This window comes from Salvia hispanica, chromosome 5 (genome assembly GCF_029641045.1).
Source record: "Salvia hispanica isolate PSC_SH4W2 chromosome 5, Shi_PSC_v1, whole genome shotgun sequence".
NCBI lineage: Eukaryota > Viridiplantae > Streptophyta > Magnoliopsida > Lamiales > Lamiaceae > Salvia > Salvia hispanica.
Genome location: NC_142696.1, coordinates 41,738,639 through 41,758,514, shown reverse-complemented (window position 1 = coordinate 41,758,514; position 19,876 = coordinate 41,738,639). Strand labels below are relative to the sequence as shown.

The 19,876-nt window shown below is 34.7% G+C and overlaps 3 protein-coding genes across 8 annotated transcripts; 2 read left to right on the top strand and 1 right to left on the bottom strand.

Annotated features, from left to right (window-relative positions):
• Positions 1-198: 198 nt before the first annotated feature.
• LOC125189317 (ubiquitin-conjugating enzyme E2 27-like) lies at positions 199-4,128 on the bottom strand. Its single transcript, XM_089057913.1, has 5 exons — positions 3,830-4,128; positions 2,440-2,488; positions 795-954; positions 524-607; positions 199-449 (listed from the first exon to the last, which is right to left on the bottom strand). The coding sequence occupies exons 1-5, from the start codon at positions 4,008-4,010 to the stop codon at positions 342-344; spliced, it is 582 nt and encodes a 193-aa protein (XP_088914039.1). The 5' UTR covers positions 4,011-4,128; the 3' UTR covers positions 199-341.
• Positions 4,129-5,842: 1,714 nt separating this feature from the next.
• Positions 5,843-11,164, top strand: LOC125188593 (protein DEFECTIVE IN MERISTEM SILENCING 3-like). Of its 2 annotated transcripts, none has more exons than XM_048085536.2 (8): positions 5,843-6,023; positions 6,994-7,131; positions 7,282-7,396; positions 8,740-8,968; positions 9,286-9,477; positions 9,593-9,916; positions 10,137-10,363; positions 10,838-11,164. In XM_048085536.2, the coding sequence occupies exons 1-8, from the start codon at positions 5,973-5,975 to the stop codon at positions 10,858-10,860; spliced, it is 1,299 nt and encodes a 432-aa protein (XP_047941493.1). In that variant the 5' UTR covers positions 5,843-5,972; the 3' UTR covers positions 10,861-11,164. The 2 variants fall into 2 exon arrangements, with proteins under 2 accessions (XP_047941493.1, XP_047941492.1); XM_048085535.2 differs by having other exon boundaries at positions 5,844-6,023; positions 10,832-11,164.
• Positions 11,165-14,957: 3,793 nt separating this feature from the next.
• Positions 14,958-19,714, top strand: LOC125188243 (uncharacterized). 5 transcript variants are annotated; one of them, XM_048085008.2, is made up of 7 exons: positions 14,959-15,189; positions 15,708-17,366; positions 17,476-17,727; positions 18,117-18,197; positions 18,515-18,614; positions 18,768-18,976; positions 19,470-19,714. In XM_048085008.2, exons 2-7 carry the CDS (start codon positions 16,125-16,127, stop codon positions 19,524-19,526), a joined length of 1,941 nt encoding a protein of 646 aa, XP_047940965.1. In that variant the 5' UTR covers positions 14,959-15,189; positions 15,708-16,124; the 3' UTR covers positions 19,527-19,714. The 5 variants fall into 5 exon arrangements, 4 of the variants coding, with proteins under 4 accessions (XP_047940963.1, XP_047940962.1, XP_047940966.1 ...); XR_007170716.2 differs by lacking the exon at positions 19,470-19,714 and having other exon boundaries at positions 14,958-15,189; positions 18,117-18,226; positions 18,768-18,816; XM_048085006.2 differs by having other exon boundaries at positions 14,958-15,189; positions 15,713-17,366; positions 18,515-18,976.
• Positions 19,715-19,876: the final 162 nt, after the last annotated feature.

The window sequence follows — 19,876 nt, the reverse complement described above, 5'->3', positions numbered from 1 at the left end:
TAAATAGTTAGCAATATAACTCACCCCCTATAGTCATACATACTAATTTTATAATTGTGTTAATAGTAGTTGAATATTTACTTCAAATTCATTTTAGAAACATTTTAAGTATCATCTGGATAGTTTAGCTGAAAAATCCTTACACGTATTAGCAACAATAAAATTGTGTTAACGTTATGTAAATAAAACAAATAATGCTAACAATAATCAACTGCAACTTCTTCACCGTGGAATAGACATTAAAGTGTAAAATTTTTAGTTCACAATTTTGTTTTAGTAGTAGAGTAGTATAATATATAGATGCTGAATCAAGTGATCAGTAACTTATGGCGCAGCTTCTATTAACTGGAGCAGAGCTTCTCCAGAGCCAAGTTCTCGTCACCACCAACACTCTCGAGAGCACTTCTCACCAAAGCTTCAGAAAATCCCATCTCCACAAGCTTCTGCACCTGCGCAGATTGCAGCGAATTTGGAACTGTGTTCGTTTAATATGCGACAAGTATATCATCTAGAATATACATACCTTTTCCTCGACACCATATGTTCTGGCGAATGCGTTTGTCCAGTAATGAGCCGTCCCAACAAACGTCTGATAGTCTTTTAGATACTGAAGTGTGCAGAAGAATAACGACCAATAAACAAGTAGGGACGGTGAAAAAGAACTTGGTACCAAATCGGTGCTCGAGCAACACAAGGTTGCCATAAAATTGAAGTGTACATGGGAAGAGCAAGCACATGGTAAAATTTGTAACATAATATCACCAAGAATAAAGATGAAAGCACAATGACAGCACCTGTTGTGCTACAACAGCATCCTGGGGATCGTCAGGTTCGGGAGCAGATAATAATGCTTGAACAGAAAGAAGTGCTGTTTTCAAAGTCAGCGCTGGGCTCCATTGGTCTTTCAGGATATCAAGGCATATGGCACCACTTTGACTGCTAATATTTGGGTGCCTTTGTTGTAAACAAAGCCATTAAAGAAGTGAAAACATAAGTAACTACGCAAAGCATGATATCAAAACCTAAAATGCTACTGATAAACAATGGAAAATGAAATTGGCAGCCGCACAAAAACTATTTGCAAGAAAATTTATATATCAGATCCAACTCGTTAAAAGTCAGCCTTGAGTTAGTTATGAGACAAGTGTGAAGTTTCCGCAGCAAATAGAATTTGGTTTATAATGAAATGTGATTTGCATGCACTCTGGGGGGCCACATATAGTGACGGTAACGTGTTCAATTTAAAATAAGTTCAATCCTCATTTTAAAAAATTGAGACGCAACTCACTGAACCCAGACTCAAAATTGTGAAGATTTTGGGAACCCACTAAACATCAATCAGCTGAATTAGATTTCTCAATTCAAAATTGCAAAACAGAACCAAAAATATATTTTCCACAAAACATTACTCATAATAGTCTTGTGGATCAGATTTTCTAATACAGTCATTTTATGTATCTCCTAAAACACATGCCAAGACAAGCACAATATCTAAAGATAGTCTAGAAACTAAGAGCTGAGAAACAACTAAAAAATAACTCATTTAAATAAGCATAATTCCCACATAATACAAAATTTAATTAGATAATAGAGTGTCTAAATTGACACTCTCAGTTGTTTCTATTATGAGGGAATCACAATCACAGACTACCCTCACCATGAATGTAGTAGAAACAGACAAAGTACGTACTTGAGTCTTTTTTATAGCCTTCATTCATTTCATACTAGTATTTTATCATCAAGAAATAAATGTACATATCTAATTTATAATTTTACATTTGCTTATCTAATCCTACGTCAGCCTAACAGTTGTTTTTTTCCCTATGCCAAGGCACTACAAAGCAATTTATAATTTCACATTTGCTCATCATAGTTCAGCTTGAGGTCTAAGTATCTCTAATTTATGTTTGAGCCTAGAAAGTACATATACAAAATTACAAACTGAATTAGCCATGGTGAATATTGAATTTAAGGAAATCGAACTGGCAAATAAGATGGAAAACAATCCATACACAAGATGGGAGTCCTGCCCACACCATATTTTGAAAACTACCCATATGTTCCCAGTAGGTTTTTTTAGCTCCTAAATATGCTATCATTCATTACATTACATATCCTTGAAAGTTTAAGAAATCATTTGCTACCAGAAAGTTGAACTGGAAAGATCCAATAAGCATAACCTCAACCTATTCCATTAAAATGTGTATCCCCCTCAACAAGTTCAATGAAAGAAAACCTAGTAACTGAATGCATCATATCGTTTCACTTTCATAGAGACGTGATATTGTTATATGCATGGGTAGACCAGTACAGGTGGAAGATTCAGATGATCGTTCAAATTCAGTCGTTCCGTAACAAGTAAAACAGCAGTTCAGACTACATACTTTTACATGCAAACATTAGGGGTAGAAAGAGCACAAAATATAGGTTTCACCATACCACACTTTAGTTACAAACCGCATTTTGGGAGGCTCAAAAGGGTAACCATCTGCAAAGAGGAGGAAAAAGAATGAAATTGCAAATATTTGGTAATAAACTTAAGATCAAGAGTTACATTTCATGAAAACTTAAGAATGCAAAGAAGTTCCCTATTTCAAAGTTTCCAGCTATCATGAAGGATAGTATGTAACATACACCTAGGAAGTAGGAATAAGAAGATAGTATGTGTCACACTCTTGAAACTCAAGAGTTGATTCCAAAGATAATCAAACAATAGTACCATCTTTTATTTAATACGGAGTATTTCTCATTAATGTGAAATCTTCAAAGCATCAACCAGCCATTTAGAGACTCAGATTAAAGCTTTGAACAAGATACCTGTTCAAAGATTAAGATTTATGCATAATTATGCCAATCATGAATCAGAGTATAAGTCCATGAATTAGTCAACATTAAGCTACTTATCATGTGGACTAGGTAAAATAGAAATACTATGGCTGATCTATCCAGTTGTAGTTTGACATGAATCGTACACTGCTTTGCAGAGGAATCAATTAAACTTCCTGTTAGTTGTTTGTTTATAAAATCAAAATTCGGATCAACAAAGCTACTGTTGAAAGGTGAGCCATTTTTGCAAGAAAAACTAGTAATAGCTCTAATAGCTGTTAACTAGAATACGAGAAACGAGGAAGAGTGCTGGTCAGATGACAACTCGGTCGCATCCAACCCAAGTAATAAATACACATTGATACAGAATGAAGTTGCAAGGGACCAAAAAGAAGCAAGAAGGAATATTTCTTGCTTATATATGCACTCCAAGGGAGGGGAAAGTCACATTAGTATGTTTCATGATAGCAGGAAATCTCAACGGTCCAAGAGTTTTCCTGAAAACTTAAAACAGTTTATGGTTCGGAACGAAAGCGCAGTCCAAAGGGGTTGGACACAAAGTAAAACAAACCAAAATAGTCATCTGTAGTATTGTAAAAGAGTAAAGAAGGGCATCCCATCATTGGCTTCAAAATGACTTTAAAACAATTTCAACTAATTCACAGAATGTAGCAACTGCAATGGATTTCACCATGATCATAAACCAATTCCTAAATGAAGGAAAATTCTTGCATCACTTCATGTATTGAAAAACAATGAGGGGGCATTATGCAAATAGAATCAATTTAATGCATGCAACCATAGCGGGAACAATAGGTAATATGGACAAAACACAAAATAATATAATCACAGCACATGTTGATGTACTTGATTTAATAAAAAACAGAAACGTGATACAACATGAGCAAACACTTACCGATGTCAAAAACATAACAGCAATAAAGCAATTCAACAATTCGTTCCTAAATTCGATACACTCTAACAAAGGGTAGTGCAATATTACCAGGCAGAGTAATGTCTATCTTGAAGGTGCCGCCTTCATAAGGTGTAGCAACAGGACCAGTGATTGTACCAAGCAGGTGGGAGAGATTAGTGTCACCCTTAGGGCTGACCTTTATCCCACAAACCTCAAAGTCTTTATTGCATTCCTGCAATTCCTTCTGAACCCTACCGAAATCTACCATTTTCCGTAAAAAAAATTCCCCAAATCAAAATGAAAAATGAGAAATTGAGGCCCTAGAGAGGTGTTTTTGTGAAGGTTTTATGCTCCACCGCGGCTTCTATTAATATCCGCGGTTTTGGTTTATGTGCCTCTTTTTTAGTTAATTGAATTATTATATTCTTGATTATAGAGTACAATCCTTGTTTGAATATTCACAATATAAGAATCAAATGTTCCGATTTCTGTGTAGTAATTTAAATCAAACCTTATGCTATCATTTGATTACAAAAAAATTAATCCATCGTAGGAGTATTCATTATTGGCATGTACTTGACATTTGACAAAGTTATGGAGAAAATATTCGACGCAATGGCTAATATTGGTTTGGTTAGATTTAGCTTTAGAGGTTACTAACTTTTTCTTTTTTCATCGTATTTAAGAATATAAAATTAAAGTACAAATAAACATGGTCAAATCATCAAATAATGAATTGTCATACAAATACCTCTAGCAGCAAGAAAACATCATTCAAATTTGTAATTATGAATTGAACCCATAAGGATACAATTTGGTTGTAAAATTTTTAAATCCATGCACTTTGAGCTAAAGTAATGTTAAAACAGAAATCTTATACGACAATTGCTCTTAACACGATGATGAAACACAATTTACGTAGTACCACACTTTTTTTTTCATCCATGATTAGGTTAAAGGTTTGAGTTACTACGGGTTAAATGGACTAATGGAGTATTATTATTCATCCTCTTTAAATGAGAAAATGATACTCCTACTATTTTTTCAATTGTTTCTAAAGATATCAACACATGCAACCAAATTAAACCATGGTTTAATTATATCCAATTAAGGATCATATTAAGTTATACTATCCCTTTCTAGTAAACACAAATGAGAGAATCGAACAACTAAAATAGCTTCAATACATTTCAAAGCCTATACTCGTTAACCTATAGATTGTCCCATAGAATCGTAGTAGACGACAGCTTAACTTTGAACACAAATAAACACTATTGTTCACAAGAGATTAGGGTTTTAATCTCATCGTGTCAAACGTGCAACTACGAAAGGATGTATTTTTTTTTTAGTTTTAAGCAAAATATTAGTCAAATATTTTTATTATTAGATTTTCGGATATATTTGTGTACCTATTTGCTTAGTTTTAAAAAATAAAATAAGAAATTATTATTATGTCCAACAGCTACACCTTCTATAACAAGTAAAAAATTAATTTTCGAAGTTAAAATCACATATTTTATCCTTCAAATTTTTCGGATTGTTATAAAAGCAGACATAAATCACGTTTATACATACTTTAACCCTAGTAAAGTATTAAATAAAACATAATCTCATTGAGTTATGCTTGAATGTAATTACAAATGAATGCATATTACATTTATATATATATATATAAAATCGTTGAAAATGTGTGAAATTTATTTAGGGTTATCATTTTCGTCGAGACTTCGTAATATCTTGCTATTTAAAGGATTAAAATCACTGCTTTAAAAACCAGACCACACATGCCGTATGCTATATTTGGACACAAACTGACATGTTGTCGTCTATTCCACCTTGGCCATAGAAACAGTTACACTATTCGACCGGTGCGAATCGAAAAAACTAGCTGATTCAACTGAAAGTTGATTAAACTTATTTTTATTTTACAATGACTCGTTAATTTTTCTTATAGCTGTGATTACTCGAAATTTTAAATCTAATAAAATTTGAGCTTAATTTCTGATCTATAGAGTTGCATCTGAAATAAATAGAAAAATAAATTGATAAATACACATACATACGTCATTAGACAGTAGAAGTCTAGCTGTTGATACGGTGAGTTCCCATTTGGCAAGTTCAGGTGCGCGGACTATTTATAGGCAGACGTTTGGAATAAGAATACCCTTCGCCCCGCTTCGCTCATCTTTCAACTCCACCGCCCGCTCTACCGCTTCCGAGAAGACCTACAATGTTTGGTGCCGGAGGAGATCCACGGCAGATGTCCTTTGACATTGATCCAGTACATTCATTAACTTCAATTTTTTCCCCTCAACATCGGCTATATGTTTATTAATTTTTCCACTGATTTCATTTTTGGACCGTCTATACCAGTTATGCAACAACTGAGCTGACGAAACCCTGTCAATCTAGAGTGAAAATTGCTTTTCGGTTTGAATTGTGTGATTCTATGCTTTTTTTTCAACTTTTTCGAGTCATAATTCAATGTAGTTTTTTAGGGTGGTTTCACTAATAAGTTAAGTCGAGATGAGGAATGTTATCTGATGATTTTCCATTTATGTGTCTTAGGGATTGGCTTCATTCTCAGTGTGTTGTTTTAACATTTATTGAGAACTTTGTACTTGAGGAGTTTGAGTCGTCTTGAAGAATTTAATTGGTGGATTGTTAGGTCTCTCTAGGGCTCTCTGTGTCACTCCATTTTTTTTGTGTCAAATCTAAGGCTGTCATGATGTTGAATTTGTATATTGTTTGGTTGATACTTCAGCGGTATATGTTGAAACTCATGGTTATGTCGTATAGCAAACGGTTCACTAGGTTGGATCACTGATATGAGCTTGCGTAAATGTAGCTTGTACAAGTGTTGTTTTCTAGGAGTGTGTCTGTAGTTCATATGTTTGGGACAAACTTAATGCTCCTTTGTTTGTCATGTTATTATGATATTTGGTAAATCTGCAGTAATTTGTTTGTTAGAGTAATACTATCTAGCAACGCAAATTATCGTTGAGTTATCTATTTTTCTGATTTTTGTGGCCCCGATTTAAAACAACTGAGCAGAATCCGGGAACTATGTATTGAATTCATTATGAATATTTTCTTCCTTTCCTTAAATCTTAATCTTGACAGAAAATTTTTACTCATACACCCTATCCTACCTATCTTTGTGGACAGTGACAATTTGCATTGACGTTGGTAAGCTTGCACGTGTTATGAATTTATGATATTGAAGGTAAAAAATATTGTTTCCGTGACAGCTGTCAGTTGACTCAAATGCATTGCTGGTCACTTACCCGAAGCCTGACCCTGTTGGAGGGAATTTGCCTTTCCCAATGGAGGATGTACAGCAATATTCCCGTGAATCAAATGTTGAATTGGTTGTTCGCCATTCTAAGGTTTTCCAATAGCTTTCTTACTATGTGTGGATGTACCAATTAATTGTGACTGATTGACTTGCTTTTTTTGGGTTTAAAAATGAAAATACACTTGTTCAATTCTTTGTGTAGTTCCTGGAAAATAATTGCATGAGTGTATGTGACTTGTAGAAACTTGAAGATGATCTGCAGCAGCTGGGAGAAAAAATTAAGCATCAGGAGGAAAATGTCAGCTACTTGAAAACTTTGAGGAGTAAGTTGGAAGACTCAATTTTTGATATTCAAGGTATGTGTTCCTATTTTCCAATGTTTTCTTTCTAACAAACATGTAAATGCAGTGCCAAAAATCATGAAGTATTACCAAGCTTCTTCTTACCAATAATAATAATTACTTATTTAATATTCATATGAAAAACATGTGGTTCCTCTCCCTCAAGACTCAAATAGAATAATTATGAAAACAACTTTTGCAAAAGAGTGCATTGGTAATCTCTCCTCCAACCAAGATAGAGATACCATTAATGCGGGCAATCTCACGCATATATGGATATCTGGTCACAAAAATTGTGCAGTATCTCATGAGATCTCCTACTTGAAAATCCAAGAAACTCAAAGATCCGGTAGTACGATACTTAAATTATCCTAGTAACTGGCGATGCCACTGTAACTCTCATAAAAGAATAAAACCTACTCCCCACAATGTGCACAGTCAGGGGTTATATAACTAATAGAGTCATACTACTATTTAAAAGAAACCATAACAATAGGAAATATATCAAAACTAAATGAACTCCTAGAATTTGCATCCACCATCCCCTCATGCTCTTTCTCCAATCTCTGCTTCTGTTCCTTTTTCTTCTAGCATACACCTTGTTTGTTGGGTTCCGATTGTTATCCTAGCTACTCTAGGTGTATCATATAATCCCCCGGGAAAGTTTCTTAAATATACATAGATATTCGGTATCATCATCCATTCTAGGATATGTCGTAAGACCAATAAGCTGGTTCTAGATGCTGCTATGCTATCAAAAGAATTTATATAACACATTCACCAGGATGTACATGTTGCCTCTTCCTGTACCCTTAGAGCCTTTTGTTGTGAAGATTATTGGTGTTTCATGCATTATGGAATTGTTCAAGTGGGATCCTCTGGATACTTGCCCATGAAAAATGAAATAAATACTTTATTCAAGCTTCATCATGGGTTATTTACCATCTAACAAGAAACGAAGGGTTCAAGTGCAGCAGGAATAAACAATATTGGGTCAAGAGATTTTCATTCCTAGATAAATAAAAATTTTGGATCATAATCATCCACAATGGGGCATGTCCGTTGAGTCCCATGGTAGCTTTCTCCCACACTGTTTCTGATGAATTCGTACCACACATTCCTCTAATTTGGAATTAGTGTGGAATTGATTATACTATGGAATCATGAATAATCATTGCTTCAGCTGTCCATTGATATCACAACCTACATTATTGGTACACACTTACACTTTTACTTTTGTACTATCTTCTACTCATGCTTCACTTGATGGCTACGATATAGGTCCTGTTAAATAGTAAAGCATGCTCATTTTGGAATTTATTTTTTTACATGTGTTTTCCCCTTTATTGTCATGACAGTTTCTATAGGGAAACATCATCCAACTTTATATAAAGAGGAAAATGGAAAGGCTTCATGTGAAGAGAGTGAGGAAGAAACAACTCAGCATATTATGAAGTATGAGAACTCTGCAGCTGCCCTTTTGTGTAAGATTAAAACCGAAGTTCAGTTTTCTGACGATCTATTGATTAAAGATGTGGTTGGGATTGTTGCTACACTTGGAAAAGTTGATGATGCTAATCTTAGCAGGTGGGTTTAATATGTCCGAATGGTCTTTTTTCCTTCCAACCATATCATGCTGACATCATTCATCTGCAATTTCATGGGTCATTTTGCTTGCACCAGCTGAAGCTCATAAATGATGAACAAGGCTAGTCGATGTTTGTCATGTAGATTCTTGTACAAAAGTTGCTGGATACCATCACAGCAGTATTATCTTTTTAGGATCTAGGAAATCAGCATTTCTCAATAAAGAATGTGCATGAATCAATTCACTTGCTATAATTGAAAAAGGAAACATGAAATGGTTGACTTTTTTAATATTCAAATTTCAATGTGTTACTTAGGATTCTTTCGGAATACTTGGGCCTACAAACAATGCTAGCAGTGGTCTGCAAATCCTATGAAGGTGTTAAGAACCTGGAAACATACACCAAAGACGGACTGATGAATAAAGGCTCCGGCATCCATGAATTTGCAGCTTCTAAGGGCAGACACCTGGATGACCGATTTCATGTTATTTGTCTTGAAAATCTTAGGTATGTCCTTGTGTGCTTGATGTCGATGTCTTGAAATTTCTCCCTTAGCTTCCCATCATGAACCAACCTAACCTAACATTCTATGTTTTTTTTTTCCAATCTGGATTTCTGTTAGACCGTATGCAGGTGAATTGATAGCTGATGACCCTCAACGGAGGCTCAATCTTCTAAAGCCAAGGTTAATCAATGGTGAAACTCCTCCCGGGTTTCTTGGTTTTGCCGTAAACATGATTAAGATTGATAATAGTTACTTACACCCTATCTTCAAATCTGGGCACACTCTACGAGAGACACTCTTCTATAATCTCTTCTTGAATTTGCAAGTGTATATATCAAGAGAAGAGATGCGAAATGCACGGTCTTGTATAACAACTGGAGCCATATCTCTAGATGGAGGCTTGATTAAAAGTCCTGGCATATTCACCTTGGGCCATTATCGGTGAGAAGCTCCGCCTTCAAATCAGATCTGTCAAATTCTTTCCAGTAGTCTGCACTGTTCTCAATGCTGTTCATTCACATTACACAATGTTAACAAGTAACAATCATTATTTTGAAGCTTTCAATTTATTATTCTTCTATTGGTTAACTATAATTTCAAACAATCACTTTATTTCCTTCTTCAGCTTATTTTGTTTAAACTTTCATTTTTATCACTATAGGGGAGATATAGATGTCAAGTTTCCCTGTGATCCCAAAAAGTTTGTCAAGTCTGCAAACGATTCTGAGCCTCAAAATCGGCTGAAAGAGATGAAATGGAAGAAGGACCGGGCACTAGAAGATATGCAGAGAGAACAGGATTTATTGGACCAGGCAAAGTTCAAATATGAAATCAAGAAAAGAGAACTTGTCCGCTTTATTGCTGAAAGCTCATCATTAATGACTCAAGGTAATACTGAACTATGTACCATTATTTATTCAACGAGACTTTTTTTTCTTTAATTTCCTTTGTATGAGCTGCTCAAGTAACTGATTTTGCTTGTGCCTACACATTTTTTAACTGGTCACTGCTTGAAAAAACACGAAAACAATCCACCACGTAGAAATGAGCCCCAGCTTTCATGACTTCACTTGTTGGCTGTTTCGAAGCTCTAGTCATTGCAGCTCTTCAAGTCTCACATCTCTTATAACAGGGGCTTTATGCTTTGTTTTTTTAACCGGAATGCTCATAGCAATTGTTGCTTGGAGAAGATAATTGAATTTGAGAATTTTACATTATTTTTTCATGACTGCCACTTTGCCAGATATTTGCATTTCAAGTTCTAATCAAAGTTTACGCTTTTTTCAAAAACATTATCACTTCATATGCATTCTGTTTTCCTTTATATACTTAAAATATGATTCTTGATATCATCAGTATCAGGTGGGATGGGTATCAACCCCTAGATGATTTCATGGAGGCATGTACGGACCAGTGGCAAAGGAACTAGAAGAAGAACTTAGAGATCCTGCTAAATAAATTCAGCTTCTATTGTTTATTGAAACAATGTGCACATGAATTATTTTTTTACGCTTGCAACATTACCTATGTTAGGTTTTTCCAATTACATACGTAGGTTTTTCCAAAACCTACGTATTACATAAAATTATTGTCAGTTGTAGTGCCATTTGGTGAAACCTATTCTTCAAATTTGGAAGTCTTTGACGACACCAGATTGTTTTTATCTTAAAGGCATATTTACTTGTGATATAGTATTTGTTTTTCAGTGCCCTGGGTTTGAGTGTTTTTCTTAAACAGTACTAACATTTTTCTTCTTGAATATGTTGCATTACATAGTTACAGCATGTTCTTTTATCCCATGTTTGGAGCTGTTTTCTGAAAGACATTGAAAGCAAATGTGTTGAGTTACGTAGCTTTATGAAAACATATGCTCTTTCCCTCAAAAGTCAGAAAGAACATCCTCCCTGAATACAGCCGCCCCCACCCCCACTGTTTGCATAAGGCCTACGCCTCGGTTCCCCACATTGTTTTCTAGGCTCGGCATTAAAGAGTTTGGTCCTGGAATTTCTTCTAGTATACCTTGCAATGTGAATGCGAAGTTTACCTGGTAGCATCCTTGAAGCTATGGGGCCCTTAGTAATCCCTCACCATGATGTTCAACTTTCACAAATCCCCAGCATTGTTGCCTGAAGTCAGTGCTTGGCTATATGTCCAATGAGCATGAAGGCAGACATTTGGGTAAGAACTCTATACTCTAAAATGCTTATTACTCTGACTTAGATCTATACCTTGCGCGTAATGATCGGCATATGATCTATTAGTTGTGAAAGATTGATTTTTGGTTTACTGCATGGACAATGTTGTAAGACCACTTATGAGGTGAAGATTATGTGTGAGCATTGTGGAACTTGCATGAGAAGTAAATACACACGAATTCATATTAGTGTGTTGCGCAGGATATAGTTATATGAATGCCATAGGATTGATGTTTATGAATTATGATTCTTTCCTTTCTCATTAATGTATCAACATTTATAGTTTTAATTATAATATCTTATTCTTTTTTTTCTCTCTCTTCCATTCATGTTACTTCTCATGGAACTAATCCGTGAAGCGGTTTCAAGAGGGAGAATTGTCGTCACCAAGCTGTCTGGAGACCTTAGTATGAAGAATACTGCATCGCGGGATGCAGTGCTAACCTTCCCTTGTGGTATTTGGTTTTTGATTTTGCATGGAGTACAATTTAGTGTAATATTAGTATAATTTAATACTAGGAGTACTATTTTAAATGTGACATATCAAAATAGAGAAATGCCCAGACATTGTTAGTCCTAGACTTATAGGGATGAGGTTTCAAGATAATTCTTTTTATGGAGAAATTTCAGGATAATTCTAGAAATGTACATGAAGCACCAGCAGCCACTAAAGAAGGATAATGCATTTGTCGTGTGTTAACATCATAGTAAAAAGTCCCGTGCATTTGATGTAGACTGACGTTGTAAAGGCTATGCACCCTTCATTCCAAAATACTCCATTTTGCTATTTTAATCCCATTTATCAAAATTAATCCAATTATAATAATGAAAACTTGTTTAAAATTAATCGAATTCGAGTTTTGGAAACTTATTTTTATCTCTATACAAATTATGAAAATCCATTCTATATAAGCAATTTTTGAATAATTCAACCAAAGGCTCTGTCAATTAAGATTAGGACTATACTTTTTGAATTCATTGTATCCGACCACAATTTTGATAGATGTGATTTTAGCACACGGTATGTGTCACGCTTAATTCCATATCACTTTATTCCAACCATTTGTCATCTATATTCAACAGAAGCAATCTTAGAAATTGAATTAAAGTCGACTGGTTTAAATCACAATCACATAGCATATCAAAACACACCCCATCATAATTATCCTCAATTTCCGAATATAATATTTTGCGGTTAGAATAAATACAAGTAGTAGGAGTAATATTTTAAGGATTGATACAGGGGAGGACGTGTATGTTTTGGATTAGATTAAATGGGTGGTCACTGTCTATGGAAAATTGGAAATACAATGAGTGCTTGTGCACAAAAACCTTGCCCAAAATAGTCTATTTGTATTTTGTGGCCTCTGTCAAGCCAGACACATTATCATAAATGTGTGTGTCACAGTGTATGTGGTATGATCTAATCCTATCATGTCAATTAAATCCTTCTCTTACAAGGGTAGACTATTTGTCTACTTTCCGCCATCCAAGCAATCTACATAAGAAAAAAAAAATGTTAATACTATAGACATGGTAACAGTATGTGATTAAAAAAGTAGTTATATACTACTAAGGAGTATTTATTAAAAAATTACAGAAAATTTTACTAAATATCTTTTTACATAAAGGCCTAACCATGGATAAAGATCATCCTTCCAACCAATGTCAGCACATAGATTTAGCATTGCCTATCCAAACATATGATAAATTTCTAGCACCAAACTGATTATTGGTAGATAAAAAATTAATAAGACGGCCAGACATATTATTTATTTCAATTAAATCTTTGAGTTATCATTGGTTATGTGAGCTCGGATGGGAATGACAATTGTACAACCCATTAATCATTCCGAAAGAAAAAAAATATATTTCAATTCTGAGTAATCCATTTTTGTCTAAAACAAAATGATTTGATTGCTTTCTAACTATCTAAGCATTAAATTAGGCAATGCTTTTTTATAATAGAGAAATAGTAATATGTTTACTATTTAATGAATTAATTCCGAATTTCATAAAATACAAATATATTTACGCATTTGTCACACAAGTGAATTAAAAAGTACAGTATAGTTAATGCTTTTTTATAATAGAGAGAATATTGTAAAATTACTTGCTTTTAGTTATCATTAAATACAAAGTGCACGCAACTCAGAATATATATAATAGAGCACAAGCATACCAATTAAGTAGTAGTACTAGTACTACAGTATTTGATAAGAATATTGTAGCTTCCATGTATATTGAACATCATATCTTGTATTGTACATAATATCTTGTATTTCCTCTTGGTAAAGTCCAAAATTGGTCCATTATATTTGTCCTAATAAAATTTTAGTTCTATACATTAACGCTGTTATCTTTTAGTCCCAAATGATATGCTTTAATCCGAAGTTAATAATTCAATTGAAAACTTAACGGTCAAACATGATTTTACCGAATTAGCGACTAATTTTGAATCTAACCTGATTAACCTTATTATTTATCATTAGATTAATCAGATTGATACTCCATATTTAATCAGATTAATCAGGTTATTTAGATTCAAAATTAAGTCACAAATTTTGGTCAAAATACGTTTGCTCGTTAAATTTTAATGGAATTGTTAACTTTGAACTAAAATATTTTTTTATGACCAATTTAAAGGGCAATTTTGAACTTTAGTCTTTCCTTTTTAGAAAAAAGTAATGTAACACATTTTCCAACGCTCTAGTAATTTATTATCTCTATTTTTTTCTCTAATACTTTATTATCTTTTTATTTAATATATCATACACTTTTTTTTTAATTTCCGTATCAGCAAAAAATACCTCCATTAATATAGCTCGGAGGAAGATATTAAATTGAATTCCAGGTCATAAGAGATTTAAAAAGCTAGTATACCGTACAGCTTGAAAAATATTTTGATATCATATAGTATTGCATAATGTTATGAATGAATGATTAGTACTACTAGATACTATAAAGACACTCTATTATTTATTCTTTTGCATAATTTTTGTTTATATGGATTATGTATAAGTGAACCACGAGTCTACTGCGAAAATTATAGGGGAATTTAACTGAAAATGAAAAAAATGAGGGTGAGGGATTAATATAAATTGATAAGTACAGAAATAGTAAAAATTTTGCAAGTGTTATTTATTTATTTATAAAATGATAAGTACATTTTTTAAATGTGGATCCACTGCATCTCAACTTATCCAAATAATATCGTAAGACAACTTTAACTAATTTAAATTAGTAGTAAGTTATAAACATTACGCATTTTTAAAATAATATATCTATTGAATGAAGGAAGATGTATATGAATACAGAATACATTACCCAAATGAACATTTCTATACAAAGGAAAGAAACAGATAGAAACGCGAGGCGCCGCTGCCAGATTTTGTGATTGCAAGATTCACTGCATTTTATCCGTTTCCATTTTACTTTCCCGAATATAAAACCCCCTTTCGTAAATTTGTTCATCCAATCAAAGTTTTCGTGGTTTCCGATAGTTTGCAATTTCAACTGGTGGGTTTTTCATCATGTTTTTTTGCACAAATTCGATATATTTACTGGATTCTAATCACTTCTGGTTGCGTTTCAGACATTTTGAGTTTCTGGGGTTTTATTTTATTTTTAATTTTTTTCCATTTTGCATCGTATGCCATTTATAGGAGCTTGATTTTATTTGTTGCAAATGAATGTCTGATGGTCTTACCTGAAAATTTTATGGGGTTAATTGTCATCGTTTCCTCTTTCTGCAGTCACTAAAAGTTGAGATTTTTTTCCTAAATTGTTCGAGTATATAATTTCTACTGTTGTTCAAAATAATGCTTTCTCTTTCAGTCTACAATTGAGCTTTGGATTGATTTTAAGATAAATGACTGTTAGGTCTCTTTGAGGAAATCTGATAAGAATATGTACTATACTATATTGGTACCTTTTGCACTAGAAAAATTGAGTTGAAATTCCTGTTTTTGTCTCTATTTAGTTGTCATTCAGTAAATAAATTACATGATTAATCAGCCCTCCTTGCTTCTTTGCAGGATAGGTAGAGATTCTGCTGAGTGAATAAATGATTTCGTGGTTTTTCTCCTTGTATGATAGAGAAGGCAATGCATACTATGCTACATGTTCTGCTTCTTATTTTGCTTTGCGTCTGAGTTTGGCTGCTGGGCTATTTGAAGGGACAACATCGGGGATGGCCTTGCGGCGGGTGGATAGATAGATAGCCGTTTAGCCATATAATTGAAGTTTATGTAGGAATAATGTTTGCAGTTCTTGGAAACTGAAGAATATGATAAGCACGTTCTTCGGCCTTTTAGTGATATCAGGTTATTGGTTTCCTAGTTTTCTCTTAAGAGGATAAAGACTGCTATTTAGTTTATCAGTTTCACTCTATTGCTAGGTAGTTAGTACATCAAATTAGAGGTTGTGGGGGTTGAGTAAAGAGTAAAACAATCATGGGCTTGCCTCAAGTTCCATCAGGAAACGTAGTTGACGAAGTGTCAACTTCGGTGAGCTCAATGATGCAGATAGCCTCGCGGTTTGGAGCTGCAGGAAGCTTTGGTGTGAGTGAGAGGTACATTAGGCCGTGTAACAATCGGATGACTAATGACTTTCCGAGCTCTTGCTCTTCATTTGGAGATCAAGCAAAGGAATGTGGTACAGTTAGTTTGCATCAAGATGGTGTGCCCAATTTGCAAAAAATGAGGATTGAGTCCATAGACAATACTAGCTTCTTGTTGCGTCATGGTGGCAAGAACGTTCAGACTCCTGCTTCGAGGATTGTGGGTTTTCAGCCTAACAATCTGATTAACTGTGTCAATCAGTATGAAGACAAGCATCCTGATAGCACTCATTTGTCTAATGGAAATAGTGTAACTTGCAATACAAATGATAACCCGAGTGCAATGGTTAGGAAAAGACTACTGTCGCCTTTGAATGGCATGGTTCTGCCTGATGGATTTAGGGGCGAGCGTCTGGAAATTGGGAACACATTCTACCCCGAGGATTTCCACTTAAGAGGTGGTAGTTACAGGGTTACCGTGAAAGAGAATAAGAAAGCTCACATATGTAACTTGGACCATGGCAGTCCTCCTAATTGGTCTATACCTAGTCCATCTGAAGAAGATTGTGATGCCAACTGCAGGATCATCACCGATGGGCCCTTGTTCAGTAATCATGGATGTATATCTCAGAATCTCCTCTCATCATACAATGGTCTTACATGTTCTAATGGAAAAATTGAAACACCCTCTAAGGATAGAGCAGTGAGTATATCACGGGATGCTTTTGTCTCCACTCCATTGTCTCTATCGCCTCTTGGACCGAGATTTTATGGGAGAATAAGAAATTCTCGAGGATCTAGGGATCCCAAACGAGAGTCTGACGAGAGCTGTATAACCTTTAAAGACGTTGAACAGTCTCTTGAAGGAACTATCTCGAGCTTTATGTCGTCTCATAGGGATGAGAATGTCATCATGACAAGCAGAGGGCCTGGCGATGATGAATATTTCTCGTTGAACTTTGATCAATTATCACCGGAAAGTTTGATATCCATTCACAGCCATAATAAAAAGTCTACTTCTCAAAATGCAAAATTCGGTAGATCCCTGAGCGGGTTATCAGTCAGAAGGTCGTTAGTTGGTTCATTTGAGGAATCACTGTTATCTGGTAGGTTGGCTTCCGGAATTTCCAACCAGGTGTGTTTTGTTCCCTGATACTACTGATTCTCATAAATCTGAATATCTGATCTAATATAGTCTGAACGCTGTCTGAATTTCACATGACTTTGTCACTTATCTTGTGCAGAAAATTGATGGTTTCCTTGCAGTACTGAATATTACCGGAGGAAAATTCTCACCTCATCCCCAGAAACTTCCATTTTCTGTAACTAGTGTTGATGGTGATAATTACTTACTATACTACTCATCTATAGATCTTCCTGGGCATTCATCTTCAAACAAATGTGAAAGCCCAATATTGAAGAGAAGCCTCAGTGAGAATGGCTCCTCTGATGACAAAGCTCGATTGAAAATACCTATGAAGGGCCGGTTGCAATTGGTATTCTCTCTGTCTGCATCTCTATCATTTTGTTCTTTTGAATTGTATTCTGACCATGGACTCTTTAAGATGCATATACATACATGATGAATTTTTATTTTTGATACTTAATGTTTTCAATATTTTATAGCTATTGCCTGTTTGATATGTTTTGCATTTTGATAGGTTATCTGAAAAGAATAACCTATCTTCATTGTGGTTCTAGATTGGTATTTATGTGACATGGCGATATCTAATATCCAAAATGGCATTTTTTTCTAGCAGATATTCCAGCATATTGCATTCTAGGGTTTAGTGCTTGAAACTTTGGCTCGTAGTTTCTCAAATGTGATGGTCACACTTCCATTTGAGTTAGCAAATTTACCTTTAACAAGAGAGCTTCAATGCAGGTCCTAAGCAATCCGGAAAGAACACCAATTCATACATTCTTCTGCAACTATGATTTGAGTGATATGCCAGCTGGCACAAAGGTGGGTTTGAAGCTTATGAAAACCAAAAGGTCTTCTTTGCTGCTCCTTACTTCCTCTACAACAGCAGTATCTGTTGATTCAATTTTTTTCTTCAGAAAAGGACTATTTTTGTTTTTTCCTTTTTTCTCCTCATATTTTCCTAGGTATCAGCTGTTGGTTAGTGATTTGTTTACTTATCTTAGCTACAAGGGCTACTGTATTCTCCCTTCTGTTTGCTGTCCTGATCAATGTTAAAACATATATTAAGAATGATGTCAGATCATTTTCACTTGACCAACAGTTGCTCGATATCTAATGTGTTCTCTTTCAACTTATAGACTTTTCTGAGGCAAAAGGCCACTTTGGCTGTGGATAGAGGTGGGCAGAGAGACACTGGTGCAACAAATGAGGGATCAGTCCCCACGTTTTCGGTATCAGGTGATTCCTTAGAGCAGAGGGCACTTTGTACTGATGCATGCAGCTTGTTAGAGAATAATTGCAGGAATATAGATAACATTGCTTTCGGTTTGTCTGGTGAAAAAGAAAGTAAACCTGTATGTTGCCACCCAGAGGTTAATAAGAATACTACAGGTTCTGGTGTTCTGCGGTATGCCTTACATCTCCGTTTCGTTTGCCCCCACTCGAAGAAGAGCTTAAAAAATTGTATGAAATCTAAATCTGGTGCATCCCCCCTACCGTCAAGTGACAATATGGACAGTCAAGGAGAACGCAGATTTTACTTGTACAATGAGATGAGAGTTGTGTTCCCTCAGCGCCATTCAGATTCTGACGAGGGCAAGGTATGTGCATTTCTTTATTGCAATATTAAATTATCATAGTAGTAATACAGAACGAGTGAAAGCCTGCCCTGTGGATAAGGTTTCTTATGTATCGTAAGTTCGTAACCTTGTCTTGGCATTTTCCTTCCAAAACTTAGTTGAACCATACTGTCTTACATTGCATATCTGTCGATGCTCATTATCTGGATATATTACTACCAACCAAAACAAAAGCGCGTTACTGCCATGTGAGTTGTCTGTTTGATCTATATAGATTAATGCTGTCTATGATGATCTATATATGATTGGTTTGCATGTTGATATGGCAAAAATCTGCAGATACTATACATGCTTTCTATGATTTAAATTCTGGGTGATTTCTTGTTTGGCATGAATGCTTTGTGCTGCTAGATTCTCCGAAACATGCCTTGATAGTCTATGTTAGCTAGCTTTTATCTCGTTTTTCCATGTATGGAGCTCTTGTTATAACGAGTGACTGAATTTGATGATGCAGTTGCAAGTGGAATACGACTACCCCTCGAATCCAAAGTATTTCGATATCAGTCAGTAACGACCTTGGTTCGATGATTTCCCTAATTTGGTTGTTTTGTATATATTTGTACATACATGTCATGTTGTAGATGCTGATAAATGGGTTATCAAAACCCACATCACATGTAAATTCATGCCAAAAACTTGTTGATTGTGTTGTACAGATTGCACATTCAACATCTATTTATCCACAAAATAAATTAATCATCTGGCGTAGAAACAAAAGTAATGTCTTCCGGGTTATAATTTGCTAAATTGATGCTCTCCATATTTTTTATACGGTATGAATTTGCTTCAAATTTACATTAAATATTCAACAAATTATCATTAAAGTAAAGATAGAAAATAAGTTACAGAGAAAGATGGAGA

Coding starts and splice junctions, on each gene's coding strand:
- LOC125188593 (XM_048085535.2), top strand. CDS start 5,973: ATGTTTGGTGCCGGAGGAGATCCACGGCAGATGTCCTTTGACATTGAT. Junction 6,024..6,993: donor TGTCCTTTGACATTGATCCA/GTACATTCATTA, acceptor TTTCCGTGACAG/CTGTCAGTTGACTCAAATGC. Junction 7,397..8,739: donor CTCAATTTTTGATATTCAAG/GTATGTGTTCCT, acceptor TTGTCATGACAG/TTTCTATAGGGAAACATCAT.
- LOC125188243 (XM_048085006.2), top strand. CDS start 16,125: ATGGGCTTGCCTCAAGTTCCATCAGGAAACGTAGTTGACGAAGTGTCA. Junction 18,198..18,514: donor ATATGCCAGCTGGCACAAAG/GTGGGTTTGAAG, acceptor TTCAACTTATAG/ACTTTTCTGAGGCAAAAGGC. Junction 18,977..19,469: donor CAGATTCTGACGAGGGCAAG/GTATGTGCATTT, acceptor TTGATGATGCAG/TTGCAAGTGGAATACGACTA.
- LOC125189317 (XM_089057913.1), bottom strand. CDS start 4,010: ATGGTAGATTTCGGTAGGGTTCAGAAGGAATTGCAGGAATGCAATAAA. Junction 2,489..3,829: donor GATAGACATTACTCTGCCTG/GTAATATTGCAC, acceptor TCCTCTTTGCAG/ATGGTTACCCTTTTGAGCCT. Junction 450..523: donor CATATGGTGTCGAGGAAAAG/GTATGTATATTC, acceptor CAATCTGCGCAG/GTGCAGAAGCTTGTGGAGAT.